This window comes from Lynx rufus, unplaced genomic scaffold, assembly GCF_022079265.1.
Source record: "Lynx rufus isolate CCGP_SWC_20201006 ecotype Redwood Valley unplaced genomic scaffold, mLynRuf1.p SCAF_4, whole genome shotgun sequence".
NCBI lineage: Eukaryota > Metazoa > Chordata > Mammalia > Carnivora > Felidae > Lynx > Lynx rufus.
Window position 1 is genome coordinate 5283121 of NW_025814856.1, and position 21016 is coordinate 5304136.

General features: G+C 53.6%; 1 protein-coding gene and 1 pseudogene across 1 annotated transcript; one reads left to right on the plus strand and one right to left on the minus strand.

Moving 5' to 3' along the window:
* Nucleotides 1-3075: 3075 nt before the first annotated feature.
* On the minus strand, nt 3076-11535 carry LOC124522834 (60S ribosomal protein L11-like; annotated as a pseudogene).
* A 5265-nt stretch (nt 11536-16800) lies between these two features.
* CLEC4G (C-type lectin domain family 4 member G) lies at nt 16801-20012 on the plus strand. The gene is made up of 9 exons (XM_047094478.1): nt 16801-16855; nt 17187-17288; nt 17572-17703; nt 17922-17984; nt 18127-18231; nt 18553-18642; nt 18843-18991; nt 19122-19237; nt 19506-20012. Exons 1-9 carry the CDS (start codon nt 16801-16803, stop codon nt 19642-19644), a joined length of 951 nt encoding a protein of 316 aa, XP_046950434.1. The 3' UTR covers nt 19645-20012.
* The last annotated feature ends 1004 nt before the right edge of the window (nt 20013-21016 follow it).

Genomic DNA, 21016 nt, shown 5'->3' on the forward strand with positions numbered 1-21016 from the left:
ATTACTTCTCCAGTTCCCATCACAACAGACACAATTCTGTCACTGCCTGCCAGGAAGTGGGGACTTGATTCATCGTAATTGCAACTGCCCCGGGGGCGGGGGAGTTGCCTGGGTGGCTCAGTCGGTTAAGCATCTTGATTTAGGCTCAGGTCAGGATCTCACCGTTTGTGGGTTTGAGCCCTGTGTCGGGCCCTGTGCTGACAGAGCGGAGCCGACTTGGGATTCTCTCTCCCTCTCTTGCTCTCTCTCTGCCCCTCCCCCCCCCTTGTGCATGCACTCTCTCTCTCAAAATAAATAAACATTAAAAAAAAAAAAATGCCGGGGAGCAGGTCTGCCTGTCCAGGGAGCCGCCGTGACCCTGGGGCATGCACCTGGCCACAGGATTTTCTGGAAGGCAGGCTGTTTGCTCCACTTGGAAAGGTGAGGGAGAGAAGGAAACAAATCAGGCACCCGGCAAGGAGGTGCAACACTTGTGTTTGGGGAACGCCTAAATCGGAAACAAGCCCCAGGCGAACGAAGGAACGTTTAACGACCTGCGCTCTGCAGGGGGGACGGGGTGGGGTGGTGAGGGGGGAAGCGAGTCCTGATGCGAAGTGTCCGCCAGTCTCCCTCGTGTACATCCTGCCGCTGTGGCTGATTCCAAGCTGTTAACATGATGCCCCTCCACGCGGAGCTGAACAGAGACCGGCTCTCAGGGACTGGCTCGTGTTGCTTCCAGCACGCGAACCCGAGTCGTGAGTAAATTCGCGAGTAGTCCGTCCTTGGCGCCTGGGAGACACTTGCGCACACGCCTGGTGACCCAGTGTGTGTGATGGGAGAGCTGCTCAGGCCAGAGGGTCAGACTGAAAGAAGAACTTCCTGCCAAGTGCCTAGGGAGACGCTGAGCCCAAGAAGTGGGGGGGGGGGTCAGAGCCCCCTCCGGCCTCCTCTCCAGACACCAGAACTTTCTGCCGCTGCAGACTTTTCAAGAGTAACCGCTTCACCTGCCGGGGGCTCTCAGACGTGGAACAGAAGCCACTGGATGGACAAATCACCCCGTGCTGCCCAGGCGAGTCTCGGGAGAAGGAAACGCCCTAGTGGGGGTGCGGGTGCGAAACCCTGACATGAGCTTTACCCGGGGATCCTCCCCGGGCTCCCTGACCCCCTAGGCCTAAGAATCTGGGATTTCTACTGAGTCAGAGGAAGGTGGTGCTCACATACTCTGGCTCAGATAGGTTGCCGGGTGCCCCAAATTCTACCATCAGAGCTCCAGCTAGGATGAGCTTGCAGTCCAGGTGAATGCTTGAAAAAAACTTTTTTAAGTTTATTTGTTTACTTAGAGAGAGCAAGCTGGGTAAGGGCAGAGAGAGAGAGAGAGAGAGAGAATCCCAAGCAGGCCCCGCACTGTCAGCGCAGAGCCCGATGTGGGGCTCGAACCTATGAACCGTGAGATCGTGACCTGAGCCTAAATCAAGAGTCAGACGCTTAACTGACTGAGCCACCCAGGTGCCCCTGAGTGCTGTAAAATATAGCGTATTGGGGCACCTGGGTGGCCCTGTTGGCTAAGCGTCCACCTTTGGCTCAGGTCACGATCTCACGGTTTGTGAGTTCAAGCCCCGCGTCAGGGTCTGTGCTGACAGCTCAGAGCCTGGAGCCTGCTTCGGATTCTGCGTCTCCCTCTCTCTGTCCCTCCCCTGCTGACATTCTGTCTCTCTCTCTCTCTCAAAAATAAATAAACATTAAAAACATTGAACACCATGGTAACAACCACTGTAGGCAAAACCCACAGACAGATGCTTATAGTTAACATGTGCTACTCTAATCAGAGAAGCAGGATATTTGCATAACTTCCAATGTGTATTATCTCCCCCCGAAAAATATTTATTAATTACTGTGCTGGTTTTAACATGGGTTCACACGGGGCACCTGGGTGGCTCAGTCGGTTGAGCGTCCGACTTCAGCTCAGGTCACGATCTCACGGTTCATGAGTTCGAGCCCCGAGTCGGGCTCTGTGCTGAGAGCCCGGAGCCTGCTTCGGATTCTGTCTCTCCCTCTCTCTCTGCCCCTCCCCCCACTTGTGCTCTGTCTCTCAAAAATAAATAAATGTAAAAAAAAAATTAAAAAAAAACACACAGGTTCACACATGTAAAAAAATTTTTTTTGAAGTTTTTATTTATTTTTGAGAGAGAGAGAGAGCGAGCGAGCTAACAGGGGAGGGGCAGAGAGAGAATCCCAAGCAGAGTCCAGAGTCAGCCCAGAGCCTAATATGGGGCTTAAACCCACGAACCATGAGATCGTGACCTGAGTTGAAATCAAGTTGGACACTTAACCAACTGAGCCACCCGGGCACCCCTGTTTACACATTTTTTAAGAGTGCTTCCTGTGGGAGGAGGGAATTAATTCTCTTCCCCTTGGAGTGGGGCCGGCTTAGGGACTCACCTCATAGGAATAAAGCAGTGTTTATCAACCTTCTTTTAAATTTTGCACACAGCCCCCCCCCCCCGCCACCACCAAATAGCCTTTTAAATATTTTCCCTCCTTGCCCCCTTATATCCAATATTAAGAAGTAAGGGGTGCCTGGGTGGCTCAGGTAAGCGATCAACTTTGCCTCAGGTCATGATCTTGCGGCCCCGTGAGTTCGAGCCCAGCGTCGGGCTCTGTGCTGACAGCTCAGAGCCTGGAATCTGCTTCGGATTGTGCGTCTCCCTGTCTCTCTGCCCCTCCCCGGCTCGTGCTCTGTCTCTCTCACTCTCAAAAATAAAATAAACACACAATTTTTTTTTTTTAATAAGGTCATGAGGACGGACCCTAACCCAGTATGACTGGGGTCCTTATCAGAGGAGGTTAGGACACAGACGCACACAGAGGGATGATCGTGTGAGGACACAGGGAGGAGACGGCGTCTATGCCCCCACGAGAGACGCCTCGGAAGGAACCAGACCAACTTGCCCACGGCTGGATCTCAGACTTCCAGCCTCCAGAGCCGTGAGACAACACATGTCCGGTGTGTTAGCCGCCCTGCGTGTGCTCCTTTGTCTCGGCAGTCCTAGGAGGCTAACGTGGGGTCTGGACTCAATGCCACGTGGGGTCCTGGATTCAATCCTGGAACGGGAAAAGGACACCCGTGGAAAAACGTGAAACACAGACGAAGCCTTTTGTTTCGCTAATGGTATTGCACCAATGTTCCTTTCCTCTTTTTGACAAGTGACAGTAATTTAAGATGTTAACAGGAGAGGAAGCTGAGTTAAGTGTATACGGAACTTCCTGCACTATCTTTGCAATTAATCTGTAAATCCAAACGGTTGCACAACAGTGTGAATGTGATTGGTGCTGCTGAGGTGTGTGCTTAAATATGATTAAGACGAAAAATTCTATGTTGTATGTGTGTCTTTTACCACAATAAAACAGCTCTGTCGGGGCGCCTGGGTGGCGCAGTCGGTGAAGCGTCCGACTTCAGCCAGGTCACGATCTCGCGGTCCGTGAGTTCGAGCCCCGCGTCGGGCTCTGGGCTGATGGCTCGGAGCCTGGAGCCTGTTTCCGACTCTGTGTCTCCCTCTCTCTCTGCCCCTCCCCCGTTCATGCTCTGTCTCTCTCTGTCCCAAAAATAAATAAACGTTGAAAAAAAAATTAAAAAAAAAAAAACAGCTCTGTCAAAAATCTACTTAGGATGTTTAGGGACGCCCGGGTGGCTCAGTCAGTTGAGCGTCCGACTTCGGCTCAGGTCACGGTCTCGAGGTTCATGAGTTCGAGCCCCCCGTCAGGCTCTGTGCTGACAGCTCGGAGCCTGGCGCCTGCTTCGGATTCTGTGTCTCGCTCTCTCTCTGCCCCTCCCCGACGCGTGCTCTGTCTCGTCCCTCTCTCCCAGAAAAAGAGAGAAACATTAAAAAGTGGTTTTAAAAATCTACTTGGGATTTTTATTGGGATGCTACTGAATTTATAAATTAATTTGGGAAGAATTAATATTCAAGAGTTTTTCTTATCTTGGGAAAAGGATGTTTTCCCTTCCTCATTCTTTTCCAAACGCTCATTGCTCAGACATAAGGCCACGCCCTTTATAGATCAATCTTGCTTCACCCTATAATGAATCCAGATATTACATCCCTAGGACCTTTGAGAAAAGTAAGCAGGGCTGCAAAATACTGTCAACTTTTCAATATGTATAGGTCTTACTTATTTTTATTTTCCTATTGCATCGGCACCTTTATTTTGTTCTTGATTGTTATCAGAAATGGTCCTCAGAATTCACAATTAAAGAAGACACTTCTTTCTTTTTAATTTTTTTTAACGTTTATTTTTTTTTTAATTTTTTTTTCAATGTTTATTTATTTTTTTTGGGACAGAGAGAGGCAGAGCATGAATGGGGGAGGGGCAGAGAGAGAGGGAGACACAGAATCGGAAACAGGCTCCAGGCTCCGAGCCATCAGCCCAGAGCCTGACGCGGGGCTCGAACTCACGGACCGCGAGATCGTGACCTGGCTGAAGTCGGACGCTTAACCGACTGAGCCCCCCAGGCGCCCCAAGGAAGACACTTCTAAGGCGCCTGGGGGGCTCAGTCGGTGAAGTGTCCAACTTCCGCTCGGGTCACGATCTCACGGTCCGAGTTCGAGCCCCGCGTCGGGCTCCGTGCTGACAGCTCAGAGCCTGGAGCCTGCTTCGGATTCTGGGTCTCCCTCTCTCCGAAAATAAATAATAAACATTAAATTTTTTTTTTTTTTAAAAAGGAAGACACTGCTGTGGGTTCCTGGAAATTGCTGCTTATCAAATTATGGAAGTTTTATCCTGTCCTTTGTTTACTAAGCACAAATGCTTAGCTTTTTTTTTTTTTTTTTCTTTTTTAATGAAGAGTGAGTGTTGAAAAGATATATCTTGTAGTGTGGAGGAGGTAAAAGGTAAATTGTGGAAGGGTACAAAACAAGGGCACCACTTACAGAAAGCTTCTGGATGTGTAAAACCACCCAATATATTGTCTAAATGCGCAGCTGAAGTGGGTTTTAACGTAGTAAACACCAAGTTTGAGATGGCAGTCGCCTCGGGGTGGGGAAAAGAGAGAAGGTGCACAGGACTGCCGGTTACCATTTATTTACTATCCGCCCCCACCGCCCCGCTCCCACTGAAAAGTTTTTCCGGGCCTTTTGGATCGAAGCAGGAATTGACGTGTCGGGCAGGGTGGTCCCATCATCCTTCTGCTGGGACCAACGCCATGACCTCCTCTTTGATCGTTCCATGTCTGGCCCTCACACAGAGCGTCCGGACTTTCTCATCCGATGCCGAAGCCCGACCTACTCGGCACCACACAGAAGTCCAGGCCATACATACCGGTGCTTGGGTCCCCACATCGACGCGCTCCTGGATCCCCACACCAAAGTTCCTCGTGCCGGAGAAGTTAGTATTTCTCAACTCATGCTCCCACATCTTTAGAACTTTCTCGGGGATTTCTTCAGCCTTGACCCCACGGACTGTGCAGTGCACGGCCATCTTTTTTTTCATTCCTCCTGCTGTCAAAGGCTCTGACGGCATATCCAGCTCTGGAGAGCACGGCGGTCTGGCCTGTGCACTGCTCCAGCACCCTGGCCACCCCAGTCAGTCTGTCTCCCCTCTCCCCCCACCCGACCCCCCGACCACAGAGGTTGAGGCAAGAACTTGCAGATGAGAAGTTCGCACGTGGGATTCCCCTTTTCACCTTGATCCGCTACGGCGGGGATCAGGAAGAGAGAGCACAATTTATTTCCTTTTTTTTTTTTTCAACGTTTATTTATTTTTTGGGGGACAGAGAGAGACAGAGCATGAACGGGGGAGGGGCAGAGAGAGAGGGAGACACAGAATCGGAAACAGGCTCCAGGCTCCGAGCCATCAGCCCAGAGCCCGACGCGGGGCTCGAACTCCCGGACCGCGAGATCGTGACCTGGCTGAAGTCGGACGCTTCACCGACTGCGCCACCCAGGCGCCCCAATTTATTTCCTTTTAAGAGGATCCGAAATACGTGACCAAGTCAAAACCTGGTGAAGCCGAGCGGAGATCGCACGGGTTTTCGTGTTTCTACTTTTTCTCTGCATACCTTTGTGTGTGTTCACGTTTTCTCATAACAAAAAAGCAAAGCAAAGACTGACAGCCACAGCCGTCTCCGGAGAAAATGGAAGCCACAGAGTGGTCTTAGCCTTGGAGCTGAACCCTGGGACTTCTGCCTTCTTCCCACTTTATTTTTTACGTATTTCTTTTTTTTAAGTTTATTTATTCCGAGAGTGTGTGTGTGTGCTCACGTGCACATGTGATTGGGGGGGGGGGGGGAGAAGCAGGAGAGGGAGAGAATCCCAAGCAGGCTCCACGCTGTCAGCATAGAGCCTGGAACGGGGCTCGATCCCATGAACTGCGAGATCATGACCTGAGCCGAAGTCGGATGCTCAACCGACTGAGCACCCCCAGGTGCCCCTGCTTAGTCCAAACCCCTGGTCCCTGCTATTTGAGTCCTTGTGTGGTCCAGCCCCAGACTACTGCCCCTGAGTTAGTCTCAGCCTTTCCAAGAGTCCCACTCCCAAACTCTGCACGTGCTAATATCACAGCGGGGACGCTCCTTCATCCACACATCCCCTCCAGAATAATTCTGGCTCCTCCAGACGTCACCACCTCCTCCAGGAAGCCCTCCCAGATCCTCTAGGCTGAGTCCGATGCCTCCAGTGGTCCTCACGTTCCCTGTGCTTCTGAGACTCATGACATTGTTTTCAAATCCCTGGTCACATGTTCTGCCTCCCCACCCCAACCCAGTGGGTCTCCCTTCCCTCTTCTGGGTCCAGGGCTCTTTTGGGTCTGGGTGGTTAAAGGTCTGTGGCCAGCCTCATGCCAGGAACCTCCCTTTCCTTTTAATTCCCCTTTCAGTGAATTTTGGGCATGGGACAGGGGTGGGTCGCCTTCTGGTTGCCTCGCTGGGCTGGACAGCTTCCCCTGGCTCCCCAAGGCAGCTTCAGCCCCAGCCACATACAAAAGAGACCCAACTTCCTGCCTCTTGTGCCTTGGCCGTGCCCTCTGCATGACAGACCCTTCCTTTTTCTCTCGCCAGTGGACGTGTCCTCGATGCCCACTTCCAGAAGGCCACCTCTGCTCCTCCAAACAGCATTCACTGTTTCTCCCTCCGTAAGGGCTGATGAATCAATCCTATCTACCCCCTTTCCCAAGAACCTTATTCGGATGAGGTTGTGCAATCCTTTGCGGCTTTTTTTTTTTTTTTTTTTTCCTGTTTCCTCCCACTGAGCCCACACCCCTCCGGAGTACTGCTGTCCTGGAGAGCCCCAGAAGGAGGGTGTGCCCTCCCAGAAAGTTCTGCCCCACAGTGAAATCCTGCTGCTAAGTCAGCTGTCGGTGCCTGTTGACGCGGGCTCCGTTTCTGATGAGAAAGGAAGCACGAGCCTTGCATCTCGGAAGAAGGAGACTTCTGAGAAAAGCAGCAAGACCCTCCCGTTTTTTGGGAAAAGACTTCCTCGGTCCTGAACTGTCCTCTGAGCATTGCTGGCTTCTGACGCCTGACTTCTTCCCCGCTCTGTGTCATGGGCATCTACTCCGACCTCTGTGATGGTGTGTGACACACGTACTTAAACATCCGTACGTGGTGTCGTTGTGTGTGACTCACATCGATGTCACAGGACGGCGAGTCTCACGTGCTGCCTGGCGAGACCCTGGGTTACTGATATCCAGAGACTAGGTCTTCTCGTTCGTTTGCTTCAGAGTAGGTAGCCACCAAGTCTGACTTAGTGACAAGCACTCAGAGACACCATAAGGAAGATGGAAACACTAGCCATCACCCAGGAGATGATATTCGCATCTCTTATCCGTGATACATACAGACCTTCTGTAAACGGAACTTTTTTCTAACGTTTACTTTTGAGAGAGAGGGTGAGTAGGGGGTGGGGCAGAGAGCAGGAGACACAGAACTGGAAGCAGGTCCAGGCTCTGAGCTGACAGCACAGAGCCCGACGCGGGGCTCGAACTCGCAAACCCGCAGGATTATGACCTGAGCCGAAGTCAGACGCTTAACCGACTGAGCCACCCAGGCACCGCCCCGCCCCCCCCCAACTTCTATAAATGAATAAGAAAAAAACAAACCGCTTCCTGGAAACAATGGAGGAAGTATACAAACAATTTACAGGAAAGCGAAACAGAAGAATGTATCCACATCCAGTGGATACTCAAAATCTCGGGAGTTGGGAAACCATCTGAAGCCACAGTGAAATTCAATGAGAAGCAGTAAAAGCTCCAAGCTTAAAGACTTTTTTGAACTAAGGAGCAGAGGGGAGAGAAGGAAAGAGGAGATAGAGAACAAGAGACTGAACATGAAGGAATTAAGGATTTCACTTGATAAATCAGTTTTTTTTTAAGTTTATTTTTTGAGAGAGAGAGAGCAGGGGAGGGGCAGAGAGAGAGGGAGAGAGAGAGAGAGAGAGAGAGAGAGAATCCCAAGCAGTCTCCAGCTCTCAGCACAGAGCCTGATGTGAGGCTTGAACTCACAAACCGTGAGATCGTGACCTGAGCTGAAATCAAGAGCCGGACACTTAACCAACTGAGCCAGCCAGGCGCCCCGATAAATTAGTTTTTAAAAACAAACACAAGACAGGGGCGCCTGGCTGGCTCAGTTGGTGGAGCATGTGACTGACCGACTCTTGATGTCAGGGTCATAGGTTCAAGCCCCACACTGGGTGTACAGATTACTTAAAAATAGTATCTTCTATTGGGGTGCCTGGGTGGCTCAATTGGTTAAGCGTCCGACTTCGGCTCAGGTCATGGTCTCGTGGTTCGTGGGTTCGAGCCCCGCATCGGGCTCTGTGCTGATGGCTCAGAGCCTGGAGCCTGCTTCCGATTCTGGGTCTCCCTCACTCTCTGCCCCTCCCCTGCTCGTGCTCTGTCTCTCGTTCTCAAAAATAAATAAAACATAAAAAGGAAAAAATTTTTTTTAAAAAGAAACCCTTCCTACCTGGATTTCCCCCCCAAAGTTTTGCTTTTCAAATATGTAGGTTTAGAGCCATCTGGGCTGGGATTGGCTATCTTATTCACCATTCCACGGCCAGGACCTTCAACAGGGCATGATACACACTAGCAGTCAAATCTGTTGAATGAATTAATGAGGGGCTGCTGTGTGTGACCTACGAGGATGAGTACCAGGGATGGGGGTGGGGGTAGCAGGCCACTTGCTGGTAGAAGGACTGGAATCTTCTTCCTGCAAAGAAACACAGCATTGGCCTGCGGGTATCTGGGCCCAGAAAGGCTGTCTGTATCACTCACTGATCAGACCACGGGAACCAGGCTTCAGTAGCACCACCATACGTCTTGGAGAGAAACTGTGCAGGAGGGGACAGATAAGCCAATTTCCATTTGAGGGGAAAGGCTGTTCTGTTCCCTCTCCTCGGACATTTGGTTTTTCGGGCCCCTACAAATTCTTGGACAACTCAAGAGACAAGAGAGAAAATCTGAGCTGCCTGCTAATAAGTAAGGGAGAAAGCCACTAATTAGAAAAAGAAATGAATTTATGGGACATTTTATTCTAGTAATGTAGTAACTGGAATTCTCGGTTTAATGTCTGACTTCTATGACAGCTAAAATTTTGGCTTCGTATTCTTGACTGTACTCCCAGCTCCCAGGCCCTAGGAGTCGTCAAATGGGTGTGTGTTACGTAAAAGAGTAAGTCTGTGGGTTTTTCCTTGCTCACCGCACCCTAGCACGTTCCTGTCTACACGGGGCTCCCTCTGGCTGGTGTGTGTTTCTTCCAGTATGTTCAGGGCCATTCCCTCACTTCATTTAGATCTCTGCTTCGATGTTTCCCCTTCTTTCCTGGCTTTATTGAAATAAGGTTCACATGCCACACAATTCTCCCTTACCATTCAGTGGTTTTTATTATATTCACACGATTCTGCATCCGTCACTACAACCAAAGTAAGAACATTTCATAATCCCCAGGTCCCATGTACCCGTGGGCGCCTGGTAGGCTCACTCTTGATTTCAGCTCAGGTCATGGTCCCCAGGTCACGGGATCGAACCCTGCCTGCATCAGGCTCTGTGCGGAGCCTGGAGCTTGCTTAAGATTCTCTCTCCCTCTCCCTCTGCCCCTCTCCCCCATTCACACACTCTAAAATTAAAAAAAAAAAATGAATGAATCTATAAAGAATTCATGTACCCTTTAACCATCACCTTTTTTCTTTTTAAGATTTTTTAATGTTTATATATATATATATATTTTTTTTTTGAGAGACAGAGACAGAGCATGGGGGGGGCGGGGGGCGGAGGGGCAGAGAGAGAGAGGGAGACACAGACTCTGAAACAGGCTCCAGGCTCTGAGCTGTCCGCACAGAGCCTTGACGCGGGGCTGGAGCCACCCAGCGCCCCAACCATCACCTTCTAGTTTCCCCCATCACTCCCAGCCCTAGGCAACCACCAGTTAAGTTTCTGTTTCTATAGGTTTCCCTATTCTGGAAACGTCATAAAAATGGAGTCACACAATCTGTGGCCTTTTGTGTCTGGCTTCTTTCATTTTGCATGTTTTCGAGGTTCATCCACTTTACAGCACCTGTCGGCGCTTGGTTCCTTTCTAGGGCTGAATAATAGTCCCCATCGAATGGATATACCGCACTGTATTTGTCCATTCACCAGTTGATGGACATTCGGCTCAGTTCCGCTTTTTGGCTATTCGGAGCCATGCCGCTGTGAACAGGCATCCCCAAGGTTTTGTGCGGACGTGTTTTCAATTCTCTTGGGTAGATACCTAGGAGTGGAATTGCTGGGTCCCCGGCGCATATTTGTCCATATGTTTACGGTCTTTCCTTTCCCAAGATTGTGATCTCCATAAAAGCCGATATTGTTGCCCATTTTGGACCTTGCTGAATCTCCAGTGCCTAGAAAGGCGGCGTCTCACACAGAGCAGCTCGCGAGGCACGTGAGCAGGCGTCCCAGAGGCCGCAGGAAGCTGGACGTGGCCACTTCCGTAAACGCACCCCCAGAAATCCACAAGATCCCGGGTTCCGTGAGGAAGCGGTTGGAGCAGGGAAGCCCTGGCACTGGGGGAAGCTGCGGGGCAGAAGCCAGATGGCCGCCCCGGGGCCTGAGCGGGGGCCGAGGTTCTGGAGAGTCATGCTTCCGAGAATGCTGATGCTGGAAGTGGAAAAGCGCTGCCTGTCCTGTGTCTGGAAATGTCCTCTGACACACCCGCCGCCTTCCCGGGACGCCTGCGGAGAGGGGCGCCCCTCCCCGCGCATCCCAGACCCCATCGTAACCGCAGCGTCCGCTCGGGGGCCCAAGGGTGCACCCGTCGAGGCCCGTGGCTGCTCCAGTGAGCGGCTGCGGGGCAACCCCCCACCCCCAAATCGGTGGCTCCCAACAACAGCCCTCTGCGAGTGTACACAATTCCGCGGCGTGGCTGGCGCGGCTCCGTTCCTGGCCTTGCGCGGAATGAGCGGGTTCGTTGGATTCGGATGACAGAAGAGCTGGAAGGGCCAAGCGGCCCTCAGCCTCCAGGGGCCGAGCCAGGCTCCCTGCCGTGGCAGCCGGCGGCGGGAAGGCGGCAAGGCGGAAGCCGCAAGGCATGCTGGGGCCCGACCTGGCCAGTCACGTGCCGCCGCCGCCGCCCACCGATTGGTTAAAGCGAGTCACGGGGATGACGCCCATTCCCGAGGGGCGGAGAATAGACACCGCCTCCGGTTGGGAGGAGTCACGGTCGCGCGGAGGCAGGTGTGCCCAGGTTGGGGGGGAATTAGTGGCCAGGATTTTTCAAGTAGAGGCCATCTCGTGTTATCGTCGTCTTGCTGGTCATACTTTTCGCTCACCAGCCACCCCCCCCACCCCCCCCCAGGGAAACGAGCCACAAATCAACAATTCTTAAATCTTTTCTGGCCGACGCTCTCCCCGAACGTGGATAATTCCATTCACTCGGGGTCCCGCTTGACCTTGGATGGCAACGACGGCGAGCCGATGATAATGGCACCGGCCAGAACAGCTACCTCTGACGCGTCCCCGCCAGGCTGAGTGAGTTACTCCGCGGATCTCTGGACGCAGACCAGGAGTCTTGGGGTCACCCCAGAAGCAGAGTTTAAGAATGTGAAAATGTGTCCTTTCCCTGGGCGGTGATTCTAGAGGCCCCGGGAGGAAAGTAGGGAAATGGGACTGGGATGGGAAAGAGTCGGTGCCGGGTACTGGGGTGGGCGCTGGGGCTGAATCCCACTGGGCATCGCTGGAAGGCAGTTTGGAAGAAGTGGCTCAGAGCTCTCCTAACCCCAGAGCGTTCACTCGCTTGCACTCCCAGCCTGCCCTCCACTTGGGTGAGGGGGGAAAAAACTCTTCAGGCGAAGAATTCCAGGAGATTACAGCGAGAGAGGTCAAAGCCAAGGGGATGTGGATACCGTGCTGACAGCCCTTTACTACTTCCGTTTTACGGAGGAGGAATTTGAGGCTTACAATGACACCGCCAAGAATCAACCCCAGGTTCCTCTCTCTCCGGAGCCCTGCTCTCTATCGCTCTGCTGTACTGTTTTAGACCTCGGGTTGCCTCTAGTTTAACAACGTTTCAAGCTAATACCCCCCCCCAATTTTTTTTTTCAATTGTAAGATCTTGCACCTGACTTAAAATTAACTCCCAACTGTCTCAAAGACCCAAACGCAAAACCTAACACCGTTAGGAAAAAGCATGGGAGAAGTGTTTGGATTAGGCAAAGATTCCCTAGCTAGAACACCAAAAGCAAGATTCATAAAAGAAAAATGGGTAAATTGGATTTTGTCAGCATTTAAAACTTTGCTCTTTGAAAGCTGCTGTTAAGGGAATGAAGAGAAAAGCCACAGACTAGGAGAAAAGGTTGGAAAACCTCATATCTGATAAAAGATTTGTTACCAGCATATTCTAACGAACCCTCAAAACAACAAAATAAGCAACCCATTTTTTTTTTTAAATTAACGATCATTTCTTTTTTAGAGACAGAGACGGAGCACAAGTAGGGAGGGAGCAGAGAGAGAGAGGGAGACGAAGAATCTGAAACAGGCTCCAGGCTCTGAGCTGTCAGCACAGAGCCTGACGGGAGCCCGGTGCCCGATGCCCGATGTGGGGCTCGAACTCACAGACCGAACGCACAGACCGTGAGATCATAACCTGAGCCGAAGTCAGAGGCTTAACCGACCGAGCCACCCAGGGGTCCCGGCAACCCAGTTTTAAAAAACACTCCTCATTGAAGTATTTTTATATATGTACAATGAGTGAGCATTAAGGTAGTTATCTTGGATAATCCATTCAAGGAAGCTCACTTAATCCAATTTAGTGAAGCCTGTATCCTTCACTTCATAGTGACGGAGACAATGGCGGGCACATATTGAGCCGTAATTTCTGGAGCAGACTGTGCCAGTCCGAGCAGACACAGCAAGAACGAGAACCCTGGCCCAGCTTCTTCAGCTCCAATAAAGCTGCCGGTGACCATCTTGCTCTCTCAGACGCAACGAGGCAATCCGTTTCTTTCAATGGGCAAAAGATCTGAAGAGACAGGTCACCAAAGGAAATATTCAGGTGGCAGAGAAACACGTGAAAGGATGCCCCACGTCATTATTCATCAAGGGAACGCAAATGAAAATCACACCGCGCACATGACAGAATGGCCCAAATGAAAAAGGCTAACCATGCCATGTCCTGGCAAGAACGCGGAGGAAACGGAACTCTCATCCATTGCCGGTCGGGTTGACACACGGCACAGCCACTTCGGAAAATCGTCTTGGCAGTTTCTTAAAAACTGAGACGCACACCTCCCATGTAACGCAACCATCCACTCCTGGGTATATACCCAGGAGAAAGGAGAGCGTCCGTGCACGAAAATACTTGCTCCCAGGAGTTCACGGCAGTTTTATTCATGATCGCCACAACCGGAAACAGCCCAAATGCCCACCAGCAGGTGAGCGTATAATGGAGCTGGCATATTCAGGCAACAAAATTCTACTCAGCAGTAAGAAGGAAGGAGGTATTAATGCAGCCACATGGATGAATCAAAATAATTATGCTGAGCAAACGAAACCAGTCTCGAGAGGCTGTATGCTGCCATTTCTACAAAATTCCAGAGAAATGCAAGCGAATCTAAAGACAAAAAGCAGATCGGTGGTGGCTGGGGGATGATGGGGGGGGGGGGCTGACCAGGGGGCGCAAAGAAACGTGGGTGGTGATGGGTGCTTTCACGTTCCGGATTGTGATGGTTTCGTGGGTTTAGTCAAAACCCATCAAATTGTAAACTTTAAAGGTGGACAGCTTATTGTGTGTCAGTGATACCTCAACAAAACTTTGTTTTCAGGCACTTGAGAAAGTTAATCAAAATATTTCAAGTTAAAAATAACCGCAACATTTGGGGCGCCTGGGTGGCTCAGCCGGCTAACTGTCTGACTTTGGCTCAGCTCATGAGCTCGTGATGTGTGACTTTGGGCTTGGGGTTCTCTCTCTTGCCCTCTCTCTGCCCCTTCCCGATCTGTCTCCTACATGGCCACAGAAACGTAATGAATTGGGTTGACAAAAGCTTTATCACCTGTTGATGGTAACGATGAAGAAATGGGGTACCAAGAGAGTAAGTGCTTTGCCTGAGGTTATCTGGCTCATAGGTGAGATTTTATATCTTACTCTGTACGAGGCCCATTTTCTCCCACTGAAATGATTTCCTCTCGGCTCAGGATTCTTATTTAGAGAGACCAAGCACCAATGACAGACCCCAGGTACCCACCGAAGCCCTCGTCTCACCCTTCACTCAGCCAGATTCTCTCCATGGTCTCAAAGTCACTGCTTCCGGAAACATGCTAAAAGCACCCCCAAACAGTGAGGACGGCCGTTCATTTAAGGTAAGTCTGCTTTCGAGAAAGCCCTGCCTGGCCATGAAGCTGTCCACTTTGACCCAGTGGTAGAAAATTGCTACCATATTTATGGAAAGTTCAATGGGGACTTGGTCTACACGTCTGTTGGAGAGATTCCGCTCCAAGAATTTGCTGCACATTTCCAGATGTCTGACCCTACTTTTCCTGCTGCATTTCTCAAGAGCCCGGCACCTCTGGCTGAATTTTGTGAACCAGACTCTCTTAGATTCCCGTTCCCTTCCTGATTCTCAGTTTTCCTGTGCCTTCTCAAAAAAAAAAAAAAATCCTCTGTCTTTTCATCGTTTTTTGTTTAAGTTTATTTACTTTGACAGAAAGAGACAGTGCGAGCAGGGGAGGGGCAGGGAGAGAGAACCCCAGGCAGGCTCTGTGCCGCCAGTTCGAGCCACCTGTGGGGCTTGAACCCACAAAACTGTGAGATGAGCCGAAACCAAGGGTCTGACGCTCAACCGACTGAGCCACCCCAGGCGCCCCTCTCTGTCTTTTCATCTTACTTTATCATGTGTGTCTCTCTCATGTCTTTCTGGAACAAGGTAGGGAAATGGGCAGCAAATACAATTTTTAAATAACATGCGGATAATGTTTGTTATTTCTGAGGGTTGTTGAGAGGATTTGGGAAGGTGGAGTGTGTTTCTGCATCTACCAGGGGGGCTGGAATGAGGGAAGTACTCGAGAAAAAAGATAACGTTTGTCCCCCTCAGTGAAGGGCACTTACTGCCCCAGCCCTGGCACCCCGCCCCCCCTCCCCGGCACCCCAAGCCTTTTATACTGCTTGACTTAATCTTCTTTTTTTCATGGCACTAAGAGCTTGTTTATATATGACATTAGGGTTCTCACCCTCAGCATTATGGACATTGGGAGTCGATGGTTTTTTGCGGGGGGCGGGGGGGGTGTCCTGTGGGTGTCCTCCACCCACCACCTACTGTGATAGTCACAGATGTCTCCAGACATGGCTGCGGGTCTCCTGGGAAGCATAATCGCCCCTGGTCAAGAACCACGAGGCTACACAACTTAACTTTTTCGTTATGTTCCTTATTTCGTTGTCTGTCCCTCTCTACCCCCATCTGGAATGCTTGCTCTGAGAAGGAAGGAATTTGCTTGTTTGGGTGGGGCACTGATGTGTGCCCGGTTCCTAGATTGATGCCTGGCCCAAGGTAGGTGCCCAATATTTATTGAAAGGATGAACATTTGGTGGGCTTTGTGCTCAGGGGTGGTGCTAGGGCTTGACATGCATAAGCTCACGTCTTTATCTTGGCATCCCTCGGGGGGAGGCCATGTCACTCTCCCTCACTGTCCCCCTTTGCACAGAGGAGAGAAGCTGAGGCTTCCAGAAACTACACACATACATCCCCACTCACCCAATGCAGAAGCTTAGCTGGCCACCACCCAACAGATGTCTGTGTTCTCCCTTCTGGCCAAGAAGGATTGAATCAAGGTCAAATCGGGGGTCAAATCCAGCCTCCAGGCACCTGCAGGGGAGTTGAGGAAGGAAGCTGAGCTGGCCTGGAGGGCCAGGCCTGAGGAGACTTTCTCAGGGCCAGGACTTGGCTGGGTTCAACCTGCTCCTCTTGGGAAGGGGTCTGGCCCCCACACCTCTAAGAGATGGGGGTGAGCTCCAAAATGAAGCCCCCAGTATCCTTAGGGAGATGTTGCTGCAGCTACCGGGCCAGGGAGGCTGGAACTGCGAGCGTGTGCGCACACACACACACACACACACCACTCCCCACCCCTCTCCACTCCCTCTGGCCCTTCTATCCCTCACCTCTAACTCCACTACCCCTCAACACACACACAAACTTCACACTTATCCCTAAACCAGCCCAGAACAGACAGGGCCCTGCACTGTGATTGGTCCAGGAGTCCCTGGTACCAGGAACTGAGAGGAAGGAGATGGAAAGGAAGGAAAAGAGTAGGCGGGACCAGCAGGGGGCTACATTTATATCTATGCCCAGGGCTGGGCGCCTGCTCACCATGGACACTGCCGGGTACACCAAGTGGGACAGCAGGCTCGAGGAAGTCCCTGGAGGTATGAGCAAAAAGACAGCCTCCCCGGCCCCCTGGGGTCTCTCAGGCCAGAGGTTTGGGGTTTGATGGGAGAAGGGAGGGGAACAGCCAAGAGCGGGTCCATGCAGTGGGTGCAGAAGAGACGTCACAGGCGCCAGAACCAGCCGGACCTGGGTTCAGATTCTAACTCTGCCACTTAGAAGCTGTGTGACCATGAGCAAGTTGCTTCGTCTCTCTGAATCTCGGTTCCCTGGGAGGAACCCAAGCACCCAGGGCTCTGTCCTCGGGGGGCCAGAGATCCAAGGCAGTCCTGGTGCAGGAGGGACCCACGGAGCCCATCTGTGTTATCCCAGGGCACTGGGGACGCTGGGGACGGAGACTCCTCTTCCTGGCCCTGGTGCTGGTGGCAGCCTTAGCCCTGTGGGCCCTCATTCTGAGCATCCTATTTTCTAAGGGTGAGTGACCGTGTAATGAGGCCCCCCGGGGGGGGGACATAGACCTTCCCTCTGTCTCAGGACGCCCCCAGCTGGGTCCCGGACCCCTGTCTGGGTCGGGGGTGTGAACACGTGTGAACAGAGCTTGTGCATGTCTTTGGGCTGTGTGCACCCACCTGTGTATGCATATGCGTGCATGTCTCTCCTCGGCGTGTGTGTGTGTGTGTGTGTGTGCGCGCGCGCGCGCGCGCGCGCGCTCATCACGTGCGCTGTGCGCCTGCCTGTCCCTTCTGTGCGTCCGGAGACGGGAGCTCCTGCACCCCCTGGGCAAGGGGAGAGTTCCGGAGGCCCCGGCCCCGCCTGCAGGAGCCTCTCTCCACAGCCTCCACAGAGCGAGGGGCGCTGTTCGGCCACCAGGACCTGCTGAGGACAAACGGTGCGTGCAGAACGGTGACTCCGTGACTCTTAGCGCCTCCCCACCTCCCCACCCCCCAGATGTGAGGGCCGGGAGTGTCTAGGACCCTGGAGACAGGGTAGTGGGTGGGTGAGGACCCCTTCGGTCCCAGGGGTTGGCCCCGGAGTGGGGGAGGGTGTCCTGTTTGAGTCCCCGCAGATGACCTGGAGTGTGTGGGGGGCGTGCGGGGGTCATTCCAGCCTCGAAGCAGAAGGCGGCGCTGGGTGTTTTGAACGCGGAGGTCCGAGCCTGCAACAGCTGCTGTAAGACGTGTGTGCTGGGGGCGGGGCTTGGGCCGGGATTGGAGGCGGCGAGCCGGGATGGTCTGTGGCAGGTGGGGGCGGGGCAGGTTGGTCACCGACGTCCCGCGCCTATCCTCCCCCCCCCCCCCCCCGTCCTTCCCAGGCTCGGGGACACAGACGCTGCTAGAGAAGGCACGCGCGGAGCTGGGGGAGGCGCAGGCGAAGCTGATCGAGCAGGAGAGTGCCCTCAAAGAACTGAGCGATCGCGGTGAGAGCCGGACATTGCCTCGACCCCTGATCCCTCACCCGGGCTGTCACTCGACCCTTGATTCACATACTAACACCTATCCTGAAGAGGGTTACCGCGACCCTATCCTGTGATCCTGACCTCTGACCGCTGGACTCTGATCTCGACTCCGACTCCTAACCCCAAGCGCAACTTGGCCCCAACCAGCCGTAACAGTCCTTGACGGTGATGTCATTCTTGACCATGACCATGACCCCGGACGTGGATGCTGACTTTTACCTAATCATGACCCTACTCCCGACCCTGACCTGAGCCATAATCTGGACTCCCTTGACCTCGCAGTGACCCAGAGCTTGGCTGAAGCGAGCAGGGACCGCGAGGACATCCGCAGTGAGCTCTTCAGGGCTCTGGAGGCCGCCCGGCTGGGGAACAGTGAGCAAGACAGAGGGGAGAGAGGAGGGGACAAGTGGACCCTACGTGTGGGCCTCGGGATGCGCCCCGTCCTGCCCTTTGACCTTGGCCTGTTCTCTGTGGCTCCGCCCCTAGACCTCGGGGGTCCACCTCCCCCCAGTTTTTTTCCGTCTGCTCTACCCCGGGGGCAATTCACCTCTTTGACCTTCGCCATCCCACAGGCTCCTGTGAGGAGTGCCCCGCATCGTGGCTGCCCTTCCAGGGCTCCTGCTACCTTTTCTCCATCCTGCGGGCCACGTGGGAGGAGTCGCAGCGCAACTGCGCGGGCTCCGGCGGACATCTGGTGATAGTGGGGGACCTGGAGGAGCAGGTGGGCAGTCCCCCCCCCCCCCCCCCGAGGTCCCAGGAGGGAGGCGGAATTCACCTGAGGGGGCGGGGCCTGCGAGGGGCGGGGCGGGGGCGAGGCGGACCCCGCGGGCTCAGTGTCCTTCCCCGCGCAGGGCTTCCTGAGTCGGAACACGCGCGGCCGCGGTTACTGGCTGGGCCTGCGGGCCGTGCGCCGCGCGCGCCAGATCCAGGGCTACCAGTGGGTAGACGGAGTCCCGCTCAGCTTCAGGTGAGGGAAGGGACTTGGGGAGAGGGACGGGTCAGACCCCAGGGGCAGTGCTGTGGCCAGATCTGTGGGGATGGGCAGGCTGGACCCCAGGACCTGGCGGAGGGTTTAAATTCCGGGAGTTTAGAAAGCTGTCTCCCAGGTGCACGCTCAAGTTAGACCCTCGGAGTGTCTAGGTTGGACCCAAGCAATAAACAGGATAGATCCTCAGGGCCGGACGCCAGGCCCGTCCTCAGACTCCCAGAAACAGCCCCCCGACAACCCTCCGCAGCCACTGGAACCTGGGGGAGCCCAACGACTCTATGGGGCGCGAGGACTGCGTGATGATGCTACGCACTGGGATGTGGAACGATGCACCGTGCGACAACGAGAGGGACAACTGGATTTGTGAGAAGAGGCGCAGCTGTTGACCCCGCCCCGCGCCCCGCGCGCCCCGCCCACCGCCCGGCGGGCGGTCCCCTGAGCGGTCCACCTTCCCGGCGCCGCCCACCGCCATCGATTTCTTCATTTTCCCCCATCCACGGCTACCCGAGAGCCATCCCGCCCAGTCCTGTCAGGTACAGGCCCTGGGACCTCTGCTCCAGCCTCACCGCCGGCCCTCAGGTGGTCATAACCGAGCCTCCACCCTACCCAAACCGCGGGCAGCCCACTGTCCCCACCTCCCTCCCCGGCCAAAACCGGGCAACTCGGGACGAGCTGTTTGGTGTTCTTGCATTTTTTTCCCCCCAGACTGGGAAGCCTTACAGACGGGGGTTTTGTGAGCTGTCTTCGCAGCCCTTAGGAAGCATCAATAAATGCTTGAGAAATGAATCTGGGTTCATGGCTTTGGTGACCTGTTCAACGTTTAATCCCAGAGACCCTGATATTTATCCCTGTGAGTGACCCTGACCTCTGTCAGTGACCTCCCGGTCCTGTGGTGCCCCAAAACTCAGGGCGTAACGTGTACTGGGCCAGGACGGCTGTAGGCCACCGGGGACACTGGAATGACGCAGACCGAGCGCTCTGATCTAGCGGGGCACTGGAACAATGCTATGATCAGTGACTCCAAGGAGTGGACAAGGCCCTGAGGCAGGTGGGAGAGGGGCTGCCCGGACCTGAAGAGCAAGCCCTTTCTGGCTTGGGCACCTAGGTTCGGTGACCACTGGCTGGAGCGATCAGGAAATACATTGCAGAGAACATGGCCTTTCGAGCAACAACGGGAGGACCTGGGAAGGAAGGTCTTTGCAAGCAGGGGGTGTGAAGTATGGCTGAACCCATTCTGGGGGGTGCAGGGTGCACCGAGCCTGGCTTTCGCAGCTGGGGACTTTTGATCTGAATTCACCCTGCACTCCCAAAGTTTCCTGCTCCTGTCCTGGAGACATGGGGGCTCTCCCAGAATTTCCAGTGGAGACAGGTCCAACTGAGGGGAAGGACAGGCTAGTGGCCTTTAGTCCTGGGCAGCTTGGGAGCTCCCAGACCCCCTGGCCAGGGGAGACCTCGCTGAGAACCCCGACACTTCTCTGGGTGCTCTCCTCCTCTACTGGGTGCTCTGCTCGCCCAGAGCGAGGCACTAACCAGGCTCAGGAGCCACCTCTGTCCCCAACAGATAACCTACCTAGGGGACTGCTGGCCAGACTGATGAATTTCCAGGCAGTCAGCTTGGAGGGGTATGAGTGTTGTGGCGCTGCTGTAACTAATGACCGCCAGCTTGATGGCTTACTAACAACACCCATCCTCTTACGGTTCCGGAAATCTGAAGTCCAAAGTTAGTTTTCCTGGACCAAGATCACGGTGTCACCAGAG

Bases quoted from the DNA above. Each gene is read 5' to 3' on its own strand.
- CLEC4G (XM_047094478.1), top strand. From the start codon at position 16,801: ATGGACACTGCCGGGTACACCAAGTGGGACAGCAGGCTCGAGGAAGTC. The intron at 17,704-17,921 runs GTGCGTGCAGAA...GGGTCATTCCAG, and splicing joins GGACCTGCTGAGGACAAACG to CCTCGAAGCAGAAGGCGGCG. The intron at 19,238-19,505 runs GTGAGGGAAGGG...AACCCTCCGCAG, and splicing joins GGAGTCCCGCTCAGCTTCAG to CCACTGGAACCTGGGGGAGC.